The sequence below is a fragment of the Heliangelus exortis genome, chromosome 22, assembly GCF_036169615.1.
Source record: "Heliangelus exortis chromosome 22, bHelExo1.hap1, whole genome shotgun sequence".
NCBI lineage: Eukaryota > Metazoa > Chordata > Aves > Apodiformes > Trochilidae > Heliangelus > Heliangelus exortis.
The window spans coordinates 782,761-800,756 of record NC_092443.1 but is presented as its reverse complement, the minus strand read 5'-3'; the positions used below and the strand labels follow the sequence as shown (position 1 = coordinate 800,756).

The following is a 17,996-nucleotide window of genomic DNA, read 5'->3' as shown; positions in this document are numbered from 1 at the left end:
GATGGGGCTGGGTATCTTGCTGGCTAACTGCAGCAGGAGAAGGCAAAAGCTTGTGGTTTCCTCTCTGAGCCAGTCACAGAAGTTGCTCTTTCAGTTGGTGGAGTTAACCCCTTGTCTTTTCTTCCAGTATTGTGTGTGTATAGATGACTGCTCCTCCAGTAACTGCATGTGTGGCCAGCTCAGTATGCGCTGCTGGTATGATAAGGTGAGACCCTGACCCTCCCCTGGCTCAGCCCAGGGGCTGTGAGCTGAGCTTTGCACAGCTCAGGGCTTAAAGGAATACCTTAAAACCAGATCCTTGCTCAACTCCTCTATTTTTTAGTTTTAAAATGCCTGAAATTGCAGTCTCAGCTTTGAGATGCGTGTGCTAATAACAAAATGTGAACTCTGGGAAGCTTTGCTGGTGTCATTTATTGTGTCAGTGTCATGCCAGCTGGGCCATTAATTATCCCCATGTGACAGAGAGCATTTAATAACCCAGGCCTGAAATCAGCTTCCAGTGCAGAGCAACACAGAAAGTGCTGTAAATGTGAACAAGGGGAGGGTGGTGAGAGGTTTGTTGCCTGCTTTTCTTTTTGTGATCCTCCTGGATGAAGGCAAAGTAAAGATGTTGTAACAACAGCATTGCCAGAAGCCTGGTTTGGTTTGGATAAGCAGCTCCAATCCTCCAGGGAGGTTTTTGAGGTTCATATTTGGACAGGTTCTGCTAAGATCAGAAGCTGTGTGAATTTCTTGCACATTTCTCCCAGTGGGAATACTGGCATCTCTCTTTGCTTTGTAGCCATTTTATTTATTTGTTAATAAATACATCTTCCAAGCCTTAAAAGCCAAATTTGCTAAATATGATGAACTGTGTCTCTTCCTTAATCCCTATATGGTAAATAACTGAATTGCAACTTTTTGGGGAGTGTTATTTGGGAAGATAACGTGGTTCACACAAGTTTGGTGTATTGGCCTTGTAATCTGGAATGTGTAGGCTTTATTCCAGAGACAAACTGAGCATCTGCTCCTCCCATCCAGCTCTGCAAAACGATGCTAATGATGATGCACTCTGCTTTTTTGCACATCACTGTAAGGTTTTTTTTTTGGTGGCGATGCGTAGGGTGCTGCCAGGCAGCAAAAATCTCTCTGGTCTCTTGGTGTTTGTCAGCTGTCAGTGACAGTGAGGAGTGAGCCACTGTCACTGTGGAAAACCAAAGTGGAAGGTGAGGTCTGATGCTGGTTTTGGGATGGTCAGGACATGCCTTCACCTTGGGGGCTGTATTTACACTCAGGAATTTCTGCTCTTGGCCTCTGCTTTGGAGGGGTGACAGAGACAGACAATTAACCCACTCCTGGACAATTAATCCACTCCTGGATGTCTCTCTTTTTCAGGATGGACGACTCCTGCCTGAGTTCAACATGGCTGAGCCACCCCTGATCTTTGAGTGTAACCATGCCTGCTCCTGCTGGAGAACCTGCAGGAACCGTGTGGTGCAGAACGGGCTCAGGTGAGGAGGAGGAGGAACCCAGCTCAGTTTTTCTGAGCAAAACCAACAGCAAGCACATGAACTTCCTGGCTCTTCATTCTCAGCTCATTCCCAACCCCACAAAACCCAAATGAGACAGAATCTGGGGTGGTCTGCAAGTGGGTTCCTGTGTGCTGCTGGGGGAAGGAAGCAGCAATGGGTTCAGGAGCTCAGTCCCTGCACCCTGTCACTGGGAACTGCAGCATTCTTTCACCATAAAACATAGAAATGGTTTGTGGGTTTGCACAGACAGCCTAGATAGAACTTCTCATGTGGAGATCTGTGCAGAAAACAGCAGCAAAAGCAAGTGCAAAGCTTTAATTTAGACAATCTTATAAATTAGCAGTCTGTATTAGCAATACAGGCCAGCATGCCTGGACTTGGCTGCTTAAAATTCCCAGATTGCTGGCATGGCTCCCCCTGACCTGGATCCCTGTTGGCCTTGGTGCTGTGGATTGGGCTGTTAGGATTTTGATGCCAGACTGAAAATGTGAATGCAGAGGTTTGGACCTCTGCAGTGGAGAAGTTTGCTGCTGCACTAAGTGGATCAGGACAAACTTCAGAGGAATCCCACTGGAAAAAAAGACTTTTGCTAATTTCTTGTAGTACTGAGAATTGTTGGCTTTTTTTGCAAGCTTTGTAGTTTCAATGACATTTTCCAATGTTAAAAATAAGTGAGGAAAAAGCTCAATGCTTTTTTTAAAATTTTTTTCAGCAGAACTTTACCCCTCTCTGGTTTTCCCTGCCAAGCTCCAGAGCTCCAGTGTGGGTGTTTATTTAGGAACTGTACAGCTAGAGCTGTTGCTTTTGCATTTTTTGCCTTGCAAAAGTTGTTTTTTCTGAAAGATGGAAAGGGTTGGAAACCCAAGGATGAGCCTGGGAGAATGGCTTTGCCAGAAAGCTGTCCCTGAGCTTGGCAGAGCTGTCCCTGGGGAGGCAGCAAAGGGAACCTCCTGCATTTGGGCCTCAGACACTTGGATGCTCCTGCTCCATTGTGGTTCCTGTAGCAGATTTGTCCCAAATTATCTCTGCTCAGCACCACACATGTTCCCATCCTGCCAGCAGAGCCAGCAAGGTGCCCCTGTGACCAAGGGTATCCTGAGGTGCACTGAGCCTGTCCAGCAGGTCAAGGGAGATTCTCCTCCCCCTCTGCCCTGGGGAGACCACATCTGGGGTACTGGGTCCAGTTCTGGGCTCTCTGGTTCGGAGCTTTGTGAAGGACAAGGCAAAACATGGGGGATCTCCACCAGGCCTGAAAAACAGTGTTATAGCTGTTTGGGCATTGGGTTTCTCTTGGTTCCAATAACACCATTGCTGAGAGTGGGTTTTGGTTCCCTTGGGGACAGAACTTTCCGTGGCCCTGGGGACTCTTCATCCTGCACTTAACTCACCTGCTGGCTGAGCAGGAGGCAGATGACACACGGGGTTGTTCCTCTGCCTACAAAACTCCATCAGTAAAATTCCACAGAGCAGCTGTTACCTCCAGAAGTTTCAAGTTGCAGTGTTTCTTCCCTGTCTTTCAGCCAGGGAGCTGGGTAGGATGGAGCTGGGTGAGATGGAGCTGCTGAATGCACCAACCCCAGCAGAGGGCAAAGGGATCAGAGCACTCAGCTCAAGGTGTTCTTCATTCAGTGTAAGGTCCCTGCCCTCCCCTGCAGCATCCCTCCCTGCAGAGCTAAAGCTGCCTCAGGTCCCCCTCCACCTTCCCCCTGAGTGCTGGGTGTCTGCATGGAGGGGAAAAGCAGCACTGGTGCTGGGATTAGGGCATCCTACAAGTGAACCATCAGCACTGCAACCACACAGAGCACCCATTCCCATCCCCTCTCCCCCCATCCCTCGGTGTGCACCTCAGTGGGTGTTGCTGGGCAGGAATAAAGGGTTGATGGGTGCCTCTCCCTTGTCCCCATGCAGTTCCCACCTGAGTTTCTGTACCCACACTCTGGGAGCAGCAGTGGGGATGGGGCTGGACCCACAGTGGTGATGGGGGGCACACCTCTGAGTTCATGGTGCTGGAAGGTTGCTGGGTTGGTTTGGTTTGGTTTTTTTTGTGTGTCTGTGGGTTTTTGGGTTTTTTTTTGGTTTTTTTTTTCTTATCTCTGAAAACTCATCATCTTCCTGCTGGGTGCCATTACTATGGTTTCCTTTCCTCTTTTCCAGGACTCGGTTGCAGCTTTACCGGACACAGAAGATGGGTTGGGGTGTGAGGACAATGCAGGACATTCCACCAGGAACCTTTGTGTGCGAGTAAGTGAATTCAGTTCCATTGCCTCACCCAACCATGTCACTTCCTGAGGGCCTGGAGCTTTGCTCCTCTTCCAGGAGGGCTTTTCAGGCAGTTCAGGTTGGCACCAAGCCCAGCTGCTTCCCTCCAAGGTTTCCTGACTCCGTTTCCTGCTCTGTCCTTTGCCTTGTAGCATGGAGCTTTCTCCACCCCTTCTCCCTCTTCCTGGGCTCTGTGCTCTGCTCTCTTGCCCCTCTGAAACACAAGCAATGGGGAGAAAAAAAAATACATTTGAGTTGAGTTGAGCTGTGTGAACACAGCTGTGTTCACTGTGGGTATGGGATGCTCAAGGGCAAGGCAATGTGGAACAAGTGGGGTTTTTTAATGTTGGATCTTTTTTCTCTTTCAATGCTGACCCTCTCCAGAGGTTTTCCAGTGTCACAGCTCTGGCTCTGGGCTGATTCAGCCCAACAGGGAAGCATTTGGCATTAAGCACATGTTGCAGTCCTGATTCAGTGAAGTGCTGAGGAACAAAAATGTTCAGATCTATGGCAAACAAAAAAACTGCTGTCAGCCCCCTGCTTTGGGAAGTTTTAAGTCTCAGCTCGACAGAAACTGAGACATCTCATAGAAACAATAGTATTAAAAGGGTTGGACCAGGTGATCTTTGAGGTCCCTTCCAACCTGATGTTGTACAGTTCTATGAACCCCAAGGTTCATGTGTGATTTATACACTTTATTAAACATTTTGGAAAGCATTTTCTTTATTGCTATACTACAGTGAGTTGAGACCTTCTAAATAAGACTGGACTTGTGTCCTTCATAGAAATAGGTGCTAGGGGGGTTTTAGAGATACATATTGGTGTTTTATAGAATTGGGCTCAAGGGCTGGGGTAGATTATTGCAGAAATAGAAGAAAAAAATTAAGGGATGCTGTAGCCATGGCTGCTGGTCATGGATGTCTCTGTTGATGCTGCAAAGAATATTTATTTGTATTGTGAATCCTTTGCTTATCACAGAATGGGGTTGGAAGGGGCTCATGGAGCTCATCCAGTCAACCCCCCTGCCAGCTCAGGTTCCCCTATAGCAGGTTGCACAGGATGGTGCCCAGGTGGGTTTTGAAAGTCTCCAGAGATGGAGACACCACCACCTCTCTGCTACCCTCAAATAAAGAAGTTCATTAAAGGGGAGGAAGACTGACACACCAGATCACACAGGGAGTTTTGCTTCCAACAAAATGTACTTTTCCCCAGGGCTATGCTTCCTTCTGCAAATGTCTTTGTTGGCCAAGATGAACACATCACATCTTGGCTCTCCTGTGCACCACTGCAATGTTTGTGCTGCTTGCAGCACAAAGCAAAATGTTTGTGCCTGTCCCTCTTGTATGTTCCAGGGTATTTTGACCAGTTACATTAAAAAAAAAAAACTTGTTTAAAAATGTTGCCCTGAAAAGAGTGAGTTTGGAGCCAGGCTTTCAGCTGGTGTCAGCTGGCCAAGTGAAGTTTGCCTGGGTGGCTCCAAGATGACCTGGATGGCCAAGGCTGTGGGTTGCCCCCTGTGGCTGGGCTGTGTTCCTTTCCCTCCTCCCAGAAAGAGGTGTTTTACCCCAAGCTTGTGATTGTGTGGGGATCTGATTTCTGCCCCTTTGCCCACAGGTATGTTGGTGAGCTGATATCTGACTCTGAGGCAGATGTCCGTGAAGAGGACTCCTACCTCTTTGACCTTGACAACAAGGTACTGTATCTGAAAGTGTCTGAGGAGACAAACACGAGGTCTTCCCTCTCCAAAAGAGCAAAGAGAAAATTTGTCTCCATCTGGATGTACAGCACGACCTGGAAGCCTGCGAAGAGGAGGATGGTGTTTTCAGGGCATTTTAGTCAAAATATAGAGGGGTTGAGATAAGGCTTGGGGTTGTTGAGCTGGGGACAGAGCCCAGCAGCACAGGGCCACCACACCAGTTTGGATGCAGAAGATGCTCTACTATAAAAACTGGGCATCCCAAGTCCAGTTGCTCATTTGTGGATCCTCAGGTGTCTCTGCAGCCGTGCAGCTGGGGTGATTGGCAGCTCTGTGAGTTCCTCATCAAAAGATAAGCTGAAAGGCTGGAAAAAAAAACCCAAACAAAACCAAGCAAAACACCCTCAGTTACAAAGAGATCTGTCAGATAACCCTGGCAGGGACTTGATGCTTGTTCTGGTAGTTCCTGTGCTGCTCTGTGGAGGGGGCTCAGAGCAGAAATCTTGCTTTGAAAAAAGCTTTTAAGCCAGGCCAGTGCTCCAGGCTTTCTTTGGCAAAGGAGAAGGGAAGAAAGGTGAGGTGGGGACTCAGAGAAGTAGGGTGGCTTCCAAGGAAAGCTGTAAAACAGTCTCCATCTTGTTCCTGTCATCAGCTAGTGCCAGAGAAGCTTTGCTTTATTGTTTTGCCCATTTCCTTCTTCCTTGTGAAGTGATGCACACTGAACACCCCAAAGAGATGGTGAGTGGTGAGTCTTGTGCTCAGCCTTCAGACAGAGGGCTCAGACTGTAATGAAGCTGAAAACCAGAGGGAACTTCCACCCTGGTGTGTGTGTGTGTGTGTGTGTGTGTGTGTGTGTGTGTGTGTGTGAGCAAGAGCTGACCTGTGCCTCTAGGTTAGTCCCTGGCTGGTGGCACTGGAGATTTTGGGTGGAAATGGCTATTTTCTGTGTAGCCCTTCCACAGTCTCCTCTTCTGAGGAGCCTCCCCCAGAGCTGGTTTATGATTTCTCCTCCTCTTTGCTTTCCACCCTGTGACTCTCCCAATACCCTCCTGGCAAGGTGGGAAGCAGTTTGCTTGGGACTTGTCCTCCCCAGCAGCTGCACAGGGAGGATGCTGTAGGTGGAGATTTCCATCCCCTTGCTCAAGAAACCAACCTTGGCTGACGTGCTGGAGAGCAGGGACCTTTCCAGGTGGTCACTGGGTGAATCGTGGGTGATGTCCTCACCAACAGTGGCATTTCCAGGGGTAAAAGTAGGAGGGTGATGGCAGTGACTTAAAACTGCAGTCAGAGGTGGTAACAGTGTGTGTGATGTGGGGTGATGCCCCCCCAGTCACCAGGACATCTTCCCTGCTGGGCTGCTCTGGCACAGCTCAGCCAGTAATGGCTGCAAGGTGCTTGCCCAAAAGGGAGTTTGAGCACCACTAATGGATCCTTTTGCTGTTGGCCTCTCTGCAACTGAAATTAGCTTCTGTAATTAAAGTCTCTGCTTTGCACAGTCATTCTCTGCTGGAATAATAATAAAAAAAAAGGCCCTGAGGGGGAGTTCTTTTATTTTCAAGGAAAACAAAATATTCCTCTTCTCTGAGCTGTCTGGAAAGGGAATTTCTGTGTTTCTCACTCACTTTTATCTGCAAACCCCTGTGCTTTCTCGAGGCTCTTGTGTTCAGTCAGAGGTGCCTGTTCCCCTCTCCACTGCCTTTCACCCACAAGTGTTTCCACCAAACACCAATCCCACTGGGCCAAACTGGTGCTATTGGGAGACAGCAGAACTGGACACAGTACTGGAGTCTCACAAGGGCAGAGTAGAGGGGGACAAGAGCGGAGTAAAAGGGGAGTGCAGAGTAGAGGAGGAAAAGTTCTTGGGAGTTCTCCAGAGAAGTAGTGGAGAGGCAGTAGGCTGGTTATTTATTTAAACCAGCAGCAGCACCAAGGCTCAGCTCAGCCTCCTCTGATGGGAGCTGCCCCGTTTCTCCTGCAGGACGGGGAGGTGTACTGCATCGATGCCCGTTTCTATGGCAACATCAGCCGCTTCATAAACCACCTCTGTGAGCCAAACCTCATCCCCGTGAGGGTCTTCATGTCCCACCAGGACCTCCGCTTCCCCAGGATTGCCTTCTTCAGCACCAGGCACATAGAAGCTGGAGAAGAAATTGGGTAAGTGCCACCCCTGGGGCTGCCACCACCTCGGGGATGTGGGAGGAAAGCTCCTGGGCTGCTTCATCCTGGGGTTGTGTCCTCGGGGTCCCCTGGGGATCCCATAAACTCTCTTCATCCCTTGGAGCTCTGCAAGACCCCCAGTGGTGGCAGCTCTGATGACTTCTCCCTCCCCCCTGCACTGTCCCCTCTGCCCCATGGCTTGGCAGTGACCCCAGCTGTGTCTCTTTCTCTCTCTTGCAGCTTTGACTACGGTGACAGGTTCTGGGACATCAAAGGCAAATATTTCAGCTGTCAGTGTGGTTCACCCAAGTGCAAACACTCGAGCTCAGCTCTGGCCCAGCGTCAGGCGAGCACCTCCTCCTCCTCCTCTTCCTCCCAGGACACACAGGAGAACGGGCTCCCTGACACCAGCTCTGCCACCACGGCACCCGGCCCCTTCTGAGCCTCTGCCCCCACAGACTGACTTCTTTTAGCCCCATAGATTCACAGACTGTCTGGATTTCCATTTCAAGAAAGGAAAAAAAAACAAAAACAAAAACCAACCCCCCAAAAAAACCCAAACAAACAACAAAAAACCAACAAAAAAAAAACCTTAAAACGAGCAAACAAAAAACCAACCCGCCCGCTCACGGAAAGCCAAGGGTTTGTGATGCTTCAGGCTGTGCCTCCGACTGTTACTGAGGAATAAGTAGAAGCAAACCCCACCTCTGTGGTGTCCTCATCCCCTCCTGGGTGCTGGGAAGCTGCTGCTGCTGCTGCTTTTCACAGCTGCATGTGGAGGGGTGGCTGTTGCAGTTTGGGTTTTTTGTTTTCTTTTGCTGTTTTCCATCCCTGACCTCCGTTCTCTTCACGTGCAAAGTGTTGCCAGAGCCAGGGGAGAGCTCACCCATCCTCCCAACGTTGTTCATGGAATGGATCCCTCATGCCAAGTCATCTCCAGTTCACTTGTAATAAACTTTGAGTACTTGATGGGATTTCCTTTCTCCAGGCCTGGGGGGAGCGGGGAGGGGGAAGGGAGGTGCTGGCCTTGGGCTTTGCTTGGCACAGCCCCGGGGCAGGTTCTGCTGGTTGGTTTTTGTTGCTTTGTTTGGTTTGTTGGTTGCTTTTAGGCATGAATTTTCTCTCCCAGGACATTGCAGTGGGGCCTTTCCCTAGGAGCTGGAGGACATTTCTAACAAGCACCCTCCTTGCTCCCAAACCCACCGACTTTTTCCTCTTTCCAGTGAGAAGAAACCCACGGTCCTTACAAAGCCCTTTGGTCCTTGGCTCTCAGCTGAGCCAAGCAGAGGCTCTTCCCCTGGGCTCCTGCTCCCTCCAGGGTTTTCTCCATCACCAACCAGCTCAGCCCCATGACCCTCAGTGTTCAATTCACCCCTGGAAGGATTTTCCCTCTCTCCGTCGCATTGGTGGTTTCAGAGAGGGAAGGTTTGAAGGGGATTGTGCAAGACACTAACTTCTGAAGAAGAGCAGTTTTTCTCTCTTTTTTTAAAAAAAAATAAAAAAAAAAATAAAGTGGATGATATATATATTATAGAGAACCTCGACTCATGGCCACGGGCTGGGGCAGCAGCAGCCAGGACCTGGCACAGTGAGAAGATCCCAGATGCCACCAGCTCGTCCCTTCCCATCACTTCTCCCAACGCTGGGCACCTTCGATTGATTTTTAAGCCACATGCTATGAGGTTTCAATAAACTGATTTATTTTTTACCATTACTGAACCATTGGGGACTTAGCATTAAAAAAAAAAAAAAAAAAAAAAGAAAAAAAAAGAAAAAAAAAAAAAGGAAAGAGAAAAAGAAAAAAACCCACAAAAAAACCAACGCAAAATGACAACAAAAAGAAACCACAAAACAAAAAAACGGTGCTGATTCTGGTGTGATTTTTGCTCACCACGTGAATATAAACTATCAATTGTATAAAAAGAACAAAGTGATTTTAGTATAAAAACGCAGGAAAAAAAACACAAAACTTTTTTAAAATTGTTAGTATTGTAGTGTGAATAAATTTGCCATCACCTTTTGTGTGGTGGCTGGGCAGGTCATTATCTTAATTTTTTTTTTTTTTTTTTTTTTTGCATATATCTTTAAATACTGTAATTAGTGCAGTAACAGGTTTTTTTGTTTTTTTTTTTTTTTGTTCATCTCTTCTAGAACATTCATAATGCCGTCATGTTTATTATTATTATTATTTTCTGTTAATGTTTTTGACAGTTTGGAAGGAGCAGTCTTTTGGCTCTGATCATTTTCTTGTTCTGTTTTCAATGAAATCAATAAAAAAAAAAAAGGAAAAAAAGTGCTTTAAAAGGTGTCTGGGCTTTTTGTCTGGTGGGGTGGTGGGGCTGCCATCAGGTCTGGGGGCTTCAAAGGAAAATCAGGCAAGGAAAAAAATTCCCTTCAAGGATGGGGAAAAAAACTGCTTTGGGGTCAGCAGGTGAGGTGTGGGGGGGATCAAATCCATCTGCATGGGATCCTGGAGCTTTTCCCATGGAAACCCTCGGTGGTTCTGGAGCTGGGGAGGTTTTGCTGGCTCAGGACCCTGGGGGCTGCTGGGCACAGGGAGGGGGTGAAGGAGGCACCCAAAAGGCAGCACCCAGCACCCTGCAGCTGAACCAGCCCCAGGAAGCCATCAAATTACCCCAAAATGCTGCAGCTGATCCCAGTCCTCTTTATGGGCTCTGAGCTCCCTCAGTGGGAAAATGCCAGGCAGAGTGATGGGGATCCCACAGCAGCAGGAGGTGGGAGTTATAAAATCTCTGTAAATGTACAAATTCACCCCACATCTCATTCCTGAGCCTTTGCCAGAGCTGGAACAATTATCAGTTTATCTTGCACAGGATATTCCCTCACTGGCCAAAGGGCTCCTTATCACCTTTTTAATTTCCTCCCTGGCACTGGGTGAGCAGCACTGGGTGTTGGAGTCACTACAGAGGAGGTGGCTGGGGGGGATCATGGTGGGATGGGGTCTTGCTGGAGATCTGTGCTGGGACTGGTTTTTTCTGGAGGTGGGATGATGTTTTGCTGGAAGTTCATGAACCCTGGGAGGTGGATGGGTGGCAGAACCATGTCCAGAGGAACCAAAATCCCCATCCCTGTGCTGAGGAGCTGTTCCTGGGCAGGATGGAGCTCAGTTCCCCGTGCCTGGCTTCTCCAAGAGCAAATTGCAACAAGCAAATACCCCCGTGCCTGGAAAACTGGTGTTTATAATGAAGAAATGCTCCTTCCAGCCCCTCTGGGGTGGGTGGGGGAATAGGGGGATGGAAACTCAGGCACTGAGAGAGTCCCAGCCACATTACCCCCTGGGCAGCACCTGCTCAGCACCAGCAGAAGTGGCCAAAACCCTCAGGATTTGGTAATCTGCTCTTTGCCATCCTTTTTCTTGGAGGCCTGAGGGGTTTGCAGGAGGAAGGGCCCTGTCCTTGTCCCCCTCCCCAGACCTCCTGGGACCAGAGGTCGATGCCCCAGGGCTGTTATTAACACTGGGATTAAATCCATCATTACAGCAAATTTCCTCAGCTGACCTGGGAGGAGCTGAGCGTGGGCTCAGGGAGCCAGGACCTTGTTCAAATCCTTGGAGCTCTGCTCCCTGACAGGAGCTTACATTAGGGAGAGGGGTGGCTATTTTAAGAGGGATCCATTTGCCAACTTCCCTGGCTGCAGAAGTCTCCAACAGCCCTGCAGGAATAGGAAGTGTTGGATCCATCCTGCTCCTCCACACCCTGGGCTGGGTTTGCAAAAGGCAGAAACTCCCAGGCAGAGCTGAACTGGGTTGGGCTGAGCTGATCTGTGAGGAGGGGGCTGAGGAGCAGGGCAGGGATGGGGAGCTCTGGGGACACCAAATGATTCTTCCTTTCCTCAAAGGAAGGGTGGGGGTCACCAGCTGCCCTGTTACCTCCTCACAGACAGATCAATTCCCCTCCCACCCAACTGCTGCCCCTCCAGGGATGCTTTAAATTATCAGTGCTGGGGGGGCTGTATGAGCTCTGGGGGTTTGGTGGATAAATGAGCAGGAGCAGAAGTACAGAGAGGATTTCATTCTCTTAGTAACATGGGAAATGCAAAGCTTGTTGGACAAGAAGCCCTTTTTGCTGGGAAGTTGCTCACTTATTGCTCATCCCTCGGGAGCACAAGGTGGGTGGCTGGAGCCCAGCACGTTGGGGGTGTAAAGCATCTGGTGACTGAGAGCATCTCCTGTCCTCTGAGGAGCCTCTGGCAGTGCCTTCAGAGTGAGGGTCATTTAAATGGTGGTGGATTTGTCTGTGACTTGTAACCAGCTTAAAAAAAAACTAAATTAAAAATCAGCAATCCTTGTTTGCAAAGCAGAGAAGCATGGAAGAAATCATTGAGGATTTTCTTCCTTCTTTCAGAAAATGTAGGTGCAATGAAATAGCAGTGAGGGTAAATAATAAAAGCCTTCTATGTGGCTCCCTCACGCTACATAAGGAATAAATTCCTCCTGAGGCAGGGCTGGGGTGGGCAAAAAATATTTCACCTGAGCAACAGCAATTAGTGCACTTGGCTTTGTCTTTGTTGTGCTCTGTAAGTACAACCCTGAACAGCAAACAGGCAGATAAGCTTTACCCAGACATGATAAGATGAATATCCTTTCCTCCTGCCTCTGCTGGGAAGTGAATTTCTCTCCAGTTGTGCAGCTGCTGGAGGAAAATAGCTGGAATAAATTGCTGGGGAATTTGTGAAGAGCAACTATGGGCTGCAATGTTAGCAAAATGTCTGTGCTAAGGAGGAAAAGAAGAGAGCGGAGAATATTCTCGTTTGTGTTATGGATGTCCCTCTGACAGGGACGAGTCGGAAGAAGTTCAGGAACTTTTATGGCACGAGAGCATTTTGTTTTGCTGAGGATTTTCTGTGTTCTCCCCCTGCTTTCCTGCCCATCCTGCCAAGCTCCCAGGGACCTGGCAGGAGAGTGGTTGGAGTTTGGCAGCAGGTGGGATGCTGGAGGCCTTGGGATGGGTGACCCAAGGGACAGATCTGTGATGCTCTGCACCAGCACCCAGTGTGTTGGTGTGCAGGGGGTGGGAAGGTGCCACACTGCTGGAATTAACTGGGAGGAAAAATGGGTTCAGGCACCTGTGCTGATGCACTTCGTGCCTAAGCTACCCCTGCATTTCACTTGGTACCAATCCTTGTGTTGAATCCTTGCCCAGCTCTGAGCCAGGGACATTCCCTGCTCCGCCTGGGGTGTGTGTGGCTGTGGCTGAGCAATCCTTGCCTTTTCCTCCCCTTCCCGTGGGTATGTTGGATGTTTTAAGGAGTTTGCATGCTTTAAGTTGTGGTTTGGATCCTCCTACCCATCTCTCCATGCACTGCATCCTCTCAGGAGCGGGAAGATCTCTTTGCCTCAGTTTCCCATCAGAAAAAGGGGCATAAAACTTCCCAGGGGATTGTGTGGTCCTTTCTCCCCCTGACTTGCCTCTGGGTGTTTGCAAACCTCCCCCAAAGCCACAGACAAGCACTGAGGGTGCTGCTGGGCTGGGTGCTGGGAGAGGAGACCCTTCTGGTCCTGGTCCTGGTCCTGGTCCTGGTCCTGGTCCTGGTCCTGGTCCTGGTCCTGGTCCTGGTCCTGGTCCTGGTCCTGGTCCTGGTCAGAAAGCTGGGGCTTTGGGGCCTCTCTTGGGAAGGGATGTGGAGAGATAGTCTGCTCTAGTACTGCTTTATAGGAGGGCCAAGCCTGGTCCCAATTTTTTAGGCAAATATATATTTTCAGATGGTTTCTCTGTGTCCAGTTTCAGCTTTTTGCAGTGATGTTTCAGCTCTGGGTTTTGGAACATCCCTTGCCAGGCTCTCTGCTGTTGCCTGAAGATGCTGTTTGCTGCCTGGGCATTTGCCCTGGGTGTGGAAACCCTCTGGGTAAAAACCCCCCTGGCTTTGGGTGGTGCTTTGCTTCCCAGGTCTGCTGGCTGATTAAAAAAATGATCTTTTCCCAGTTATTTGCCACATCTCCCTAATGCTTCATAGATGGCATGGAATAAAAAAGTCAGATGAGGGCTGTGGGGGTTGGTTAAATGCAAATCTCCCTGGAAGATGCAGCTGCCCAGGGATGCTCAGGGTCTGTGCTCCTCTGTCCTTGCTGCTCTGTGGACACAGAGTGAAGGAAACTCATCTGCTGCTGCTTTGGGGCAGAAGATGGGGTGAGAAAAGGGGTGGCTGAGAGCTGCTGCTCCCCCAGCCCCAGGGAGGGAATGAGCCAGAGCTGAGATGTTTCATTTCTCTGGAACAAGAGTTTTGCTGCGTATTGGATTCTGTTAAAGGAATTCAATTTAGAAAACATTATGCCAGGGAGAGGGGGAGAAAGACAAAACAATATAGATAAATAATTTCAATTAACCGTGTCCAGGCCTTTCTTGCTGATTTGGTTGAAGTAAGTGCTTGGTAAAAGCTCTACAGAGCTGGGATGCTCTTGCAGCACCAGTGAGTGCTCTGTGCTGGTGACTTCTTCTCTGTGCTGCTGAACCTGGGGACATGCTGGCTCACTCCTCCTGAGCCTTATTTATTGAAGCAAAACAGAAAGAAAAATCTGGACTGTGAAATAGAGCCCAGATAGCCCTTGCACAGTCAGCCCTTGCTGCCACTTCACTTGGCACGTGTCACCAGTTTTGAGCTAATTCTGAAATCAGAGTAAACATCCCAGCCCTGCCTGGAGCTGGGCAAATTATCTCACTCAATTCTGCTCTGGAAAAACAACCCAGCTCCAAATGTGGAGCTTTACCAGAAGTCTTTGGCACTCAACCATGCTTTTGAAAGCTAGCAGGTATTCAGGCTTGAGAACGTGAAATTCACTGTGCAGATTATTGATCATTTTTTGTCGACCTTTTAAGCAGTTGCCCTTGGCATGAAGAGCCCAAGGCTGCTCTCCTTACCCAGCTGCTCTCCAGGCCACTTCCCAGATTTGGATGGACAGTTTCTCATGGCTCTGAGTGTCAGAAATTCCTGGGATTTCAGCTCAAAGTCCAGGGGAGCCCAAACACCAGAAGTTTGAGTAGGGCAGTAAAGTCCTGTCTGGGTTTTCTCCTCACCACAGCTCTGCCAGCTCTGATTTTTGCAGGGAGCATCTGCCCTCAGCTTCCCAGCCACCTCTCACTCCTCCAGTCCCTTCTCTGGCATCCTAAAAAGAAAAAAATTACACTGAAGAGTTGAACATTGTTTTGTTGGGTTTTTTTTGCATGCCTGCCCTATTCACTTGCCTAACCAAGTCTTCTCCCTTGGTTATTTTCATTTCTTGTGCAGAGCTTGAGTTTTGCTGATGAATTATTTGGGTCAAAGGAGTGGCTGGTTGTGTAAGTTCAGGAGCTGCTTGGAGGACACAATCTGAGCTCTCAGCTCTTGCAGAGCTTTTCTCTCCTAGCACAGTGGGAAATGCTGATTTCCTGCTTGCTCACCTCATCTTTCTCCACCTTTTTCTTATTTTTTTACTTCTTCTCTGTTTTCATTCTCTAACTCAACGTTTGTCTCACTCCTCTCACTGCTGAGGTTTTCTCCCTTTTGTGTAGGGGGGACACAAAACAAGTTTTGGTTTTCCCCTTAGCAGGAAAAGCAGCTCCCAGATCCAGGGGAGCTCAGACCTCACCCTGGGCTCTGCTGGGGCTCAGTGTCTGAGGACAAACTGTGGCTCTTTTACAAACAAACCAAACCAAACCAACCAAAAAACAAAAAAAACCCCCAAAAAGCCCCTAGCCTCCCCCCAACCTCAGTATAAAGCCTTGACATATGCCATTAGCTCTGGGTTTTTGCTTTCCTGACCCCCCAGCTCCCACCCTTCTGCTCCAGGCTGGGTGAGGGGGGTTACCCAGGTGATTAATTTCTTTCTGGGCTCTGTAGAATGGGTTTGGTTTTTTTTTTCCTCCTTCTCTTTCAACAGTAGCAGAGCTCTTGATGTTGGTTCATGAATCTTCACCCTGCTGGAGAGATGCAGGCCTGGGAGCTGTCAAGGAGGCTCTTTTATGAGCACTTTAAAGACAAAAAAAAAAAAAAAAAAAAAAAAAGATAAATAAAGTGGTGCCTGAAGAGTAGCTAGGACTAATGAAGCTGTTTTATCTTTGCCACGTGCATGCACACAAGTGGGGGTGAGGGGAATCCTATGGAGTGCAGAGAACACGTGTAGGGCAAAGCAGTTAATAGGATGAAAATGAAATCAATACCCAGGACTTAATTAAGAAGCTGGGTTTGTTCACATCCCAGGAGAAAGGCCCCCAGATCAGAGATGCCAAATACTTGCTGGATTGCAGGCTGGGTCCTGCAGCCCTCTGACACCCTGGCAGCCTTAGTAAATCTTTATTATCAACTTCGTCTTCAGTAGATGACAAGAGAAGGCAAGGAGGGGAGAAAAAGGATGCAGCCTGATGGGACCAGCTTTGGGAGCTGCTGCTCAGCACAAAAATTTGAGTTTAGTCTGTGTGAGCCCCAAACTTCTGTAGGTGGTTTGGGTTTGGTTTTTGGGTTTTGGGTTTTTTTTATTTTTTTACTTTGGCAGAGAGAAAATCACCTTCTGAGCCAGGGAAGGTGGTTCAGTGGGATCTTGTTGAGCTGTTCTGCAGCTTCAAGCCCCATGGGGATGGAGCTGGGAGCTGAGCTGACCACCCAGCTCACCAGCACATTTCTAACATTTCCATTCCACCCGTGTGATGATCCCCCTAATTTCCATGTTCTAGGAGATGCTGTCAAGCAGATCCTAAATGCCCCATTCCCTGGCAGAGGAACATATCCCTCCCCTGAATGCTCAGGAGCCATAATTACTGTCTTTAGCTTGTAGAGATGCCAGTATTTAAAAATGTTGGCTGTACATTTGTATTTCACCACGGAGTAACTGGAAGAGCATCGTTTGGCAGGAGGGGAGGGAGGGAAGGAGGGGGGGATGAGGCCATTGCTTTGCTGCACTTGTGCAACAAAACTGACCCTGGGGAGAGGAGCAGTGCTGGTTGCAGCTGAAGGTCCTGGATTAGTTAACTGAGAAAGGATTTAGGAGATGCATTTGATCTGGTGATCACACGAGCTGCTTGGATGTTCAAGGGAAGATCAAAGGCTGGAGATGAAAGGCAGGAGGCTCGGCCGTGCCCCCCCAGCCCCCCCTCAGCTTTGTGGTTTGTTTCCCCCATGAAAGGTCCAAGTCCTGCAGCAGGTTGAGATGGGGTGATTTCCAAGGAGAGAGAGACTGTTGGGTTTGCCTTATTTTTTTTTTTTTTACTTATCTCACGAGAGATTTGATATTTTTAAGACCATAGGCAGTGCTGCTGAGCCCAGAACACCAAGCAATGGCACAGGAGTTGTTTTCTCATTGGGAAGAAGACAACCAGGGGTTTAAATTTTTTTTTTTTTTACATGCATGTGACCTCCCTTTGGATTCCCACAGACTTTCATTATGCCAGTTTTTTGTCTCACAAAAAACTCCCACTGCAGGTGGGCAAAGGTGGAGCCCACACTGGTCCAAGTGATGAGCTCCTGGGGAAAGGATTCAAGCAGCAGCACTGGAGGGGTTGTTGTTACCTCTGGGTGCTGTGCTGGGTGATGGGATGGCACCTCCTAACCCTAACCCACAGCATGTATGGTCCCTGTGCAGGCTGGATGGGGCCCATCCCCCTGTCCTTGGTGTCACTGTCACCTCTGGGGGCTGCAGCTCCATCCATGGCCCAGGTGTCCTCAGGGGCTCTGGGGATGCAAAGCACTTTGCAGAAGGGCAGTGCTGACTTCATCAGGACTTGGGAGCCTCTTGCTGAGGTGCTTATGTGTATCCCACTGGGCTAGAAACACTTTCTGAAACTTTGCCTTGAAGTAATTGTTAAAAATGGAAATGCTTTAGAGACGTTGAGGGAGTTCTTGTGTTCCAGAAGCTGGCAAGAGGTTTAGTGCTCATGAAGAGCTGCCAGATACCTTCCAGGCCCCTTTGCTGACCACTGAACTCCACTTGCTGCCAAAACTCAGATAAAAAATGGGCCTCCTGGTCTTAAATCTGCTTTGCTTAATTTTATTGATTATTTTTAACCCCTGTTCTTGCCAGTTCTTGATGTGAAATCGTCAGCTGCTGCTTCTTCCTCTGATTTCCCACTTTCTTGCTGTCCTGCAGCACTTCCCACTTGCCCAGCTTGTCTTCCTTCAGCCAGTTTCTCTTCTTCATGGGGCAGCCCAGGAAGTTTGGGCAGAGGCAGCTGAACCCAGCCAGGGTTTGGAATACAAACTCCTGAGCCATCTGATGCTCTTTGTTATAAGTGTTTGGTTGTGGCATGTGCTCTGTTGGCTGATTAAAATAATTTTCTTGGTAATAGAAGCTCTGAGTAGCTCCTCTAATGTGAGGAGGAATAATTAAGTCCTCTCAGTAATGCAAATAAATAATGTTTGGAGAGTCCTGAGTGCATCATAAATCCTCA

At 48.7% G+C, this 17,996-nt stretch overlaps 1 protein-coding gene across 21 annotated transcripts in view; it reads left to right on the top strand.

Annotated features, from left to right (window-relative positions):
* EHMT1 (euchromatic histone lysine methyltransferase 1) overlaps positions 1–8,592 on the top strand; it is a 93,517-nt gene extending 84,925 nt beyond the window's left edge. For all 21 annotated transcript variants that reach the window (XM_071766551.1, XM_071766559.1, XM_071766552.1 and 18 more), the window contains 6 exons: positions 128–205; positions 1,375–1,490; positions 3,666–3,752; positions 5,385–5,463; positions 7,445–7,620; positions 7,864–8,592. In XM_071766551.1, coding sequence (XP_071622652.1) covers positions 128–205; positions 1,375–1,490; positions 3,666–3,752; positions 5,385–5,463; positions 7,445–7,620; positions 7,864–8,065 — 738 coding nt within the window. In that variant the 3' untranslated portion in view covers positions 8,066–8,592. The remainder of the gene's footprint in view (positions 1–127; positions 206–1,374; positions 1,491–3,665; positions 3,753–5,384; positions 5,464–7,444; positions 7,621–7,863) is intronic.
* Positions 8,593–17,996: the final 9,404 nt, after the last annotated feature.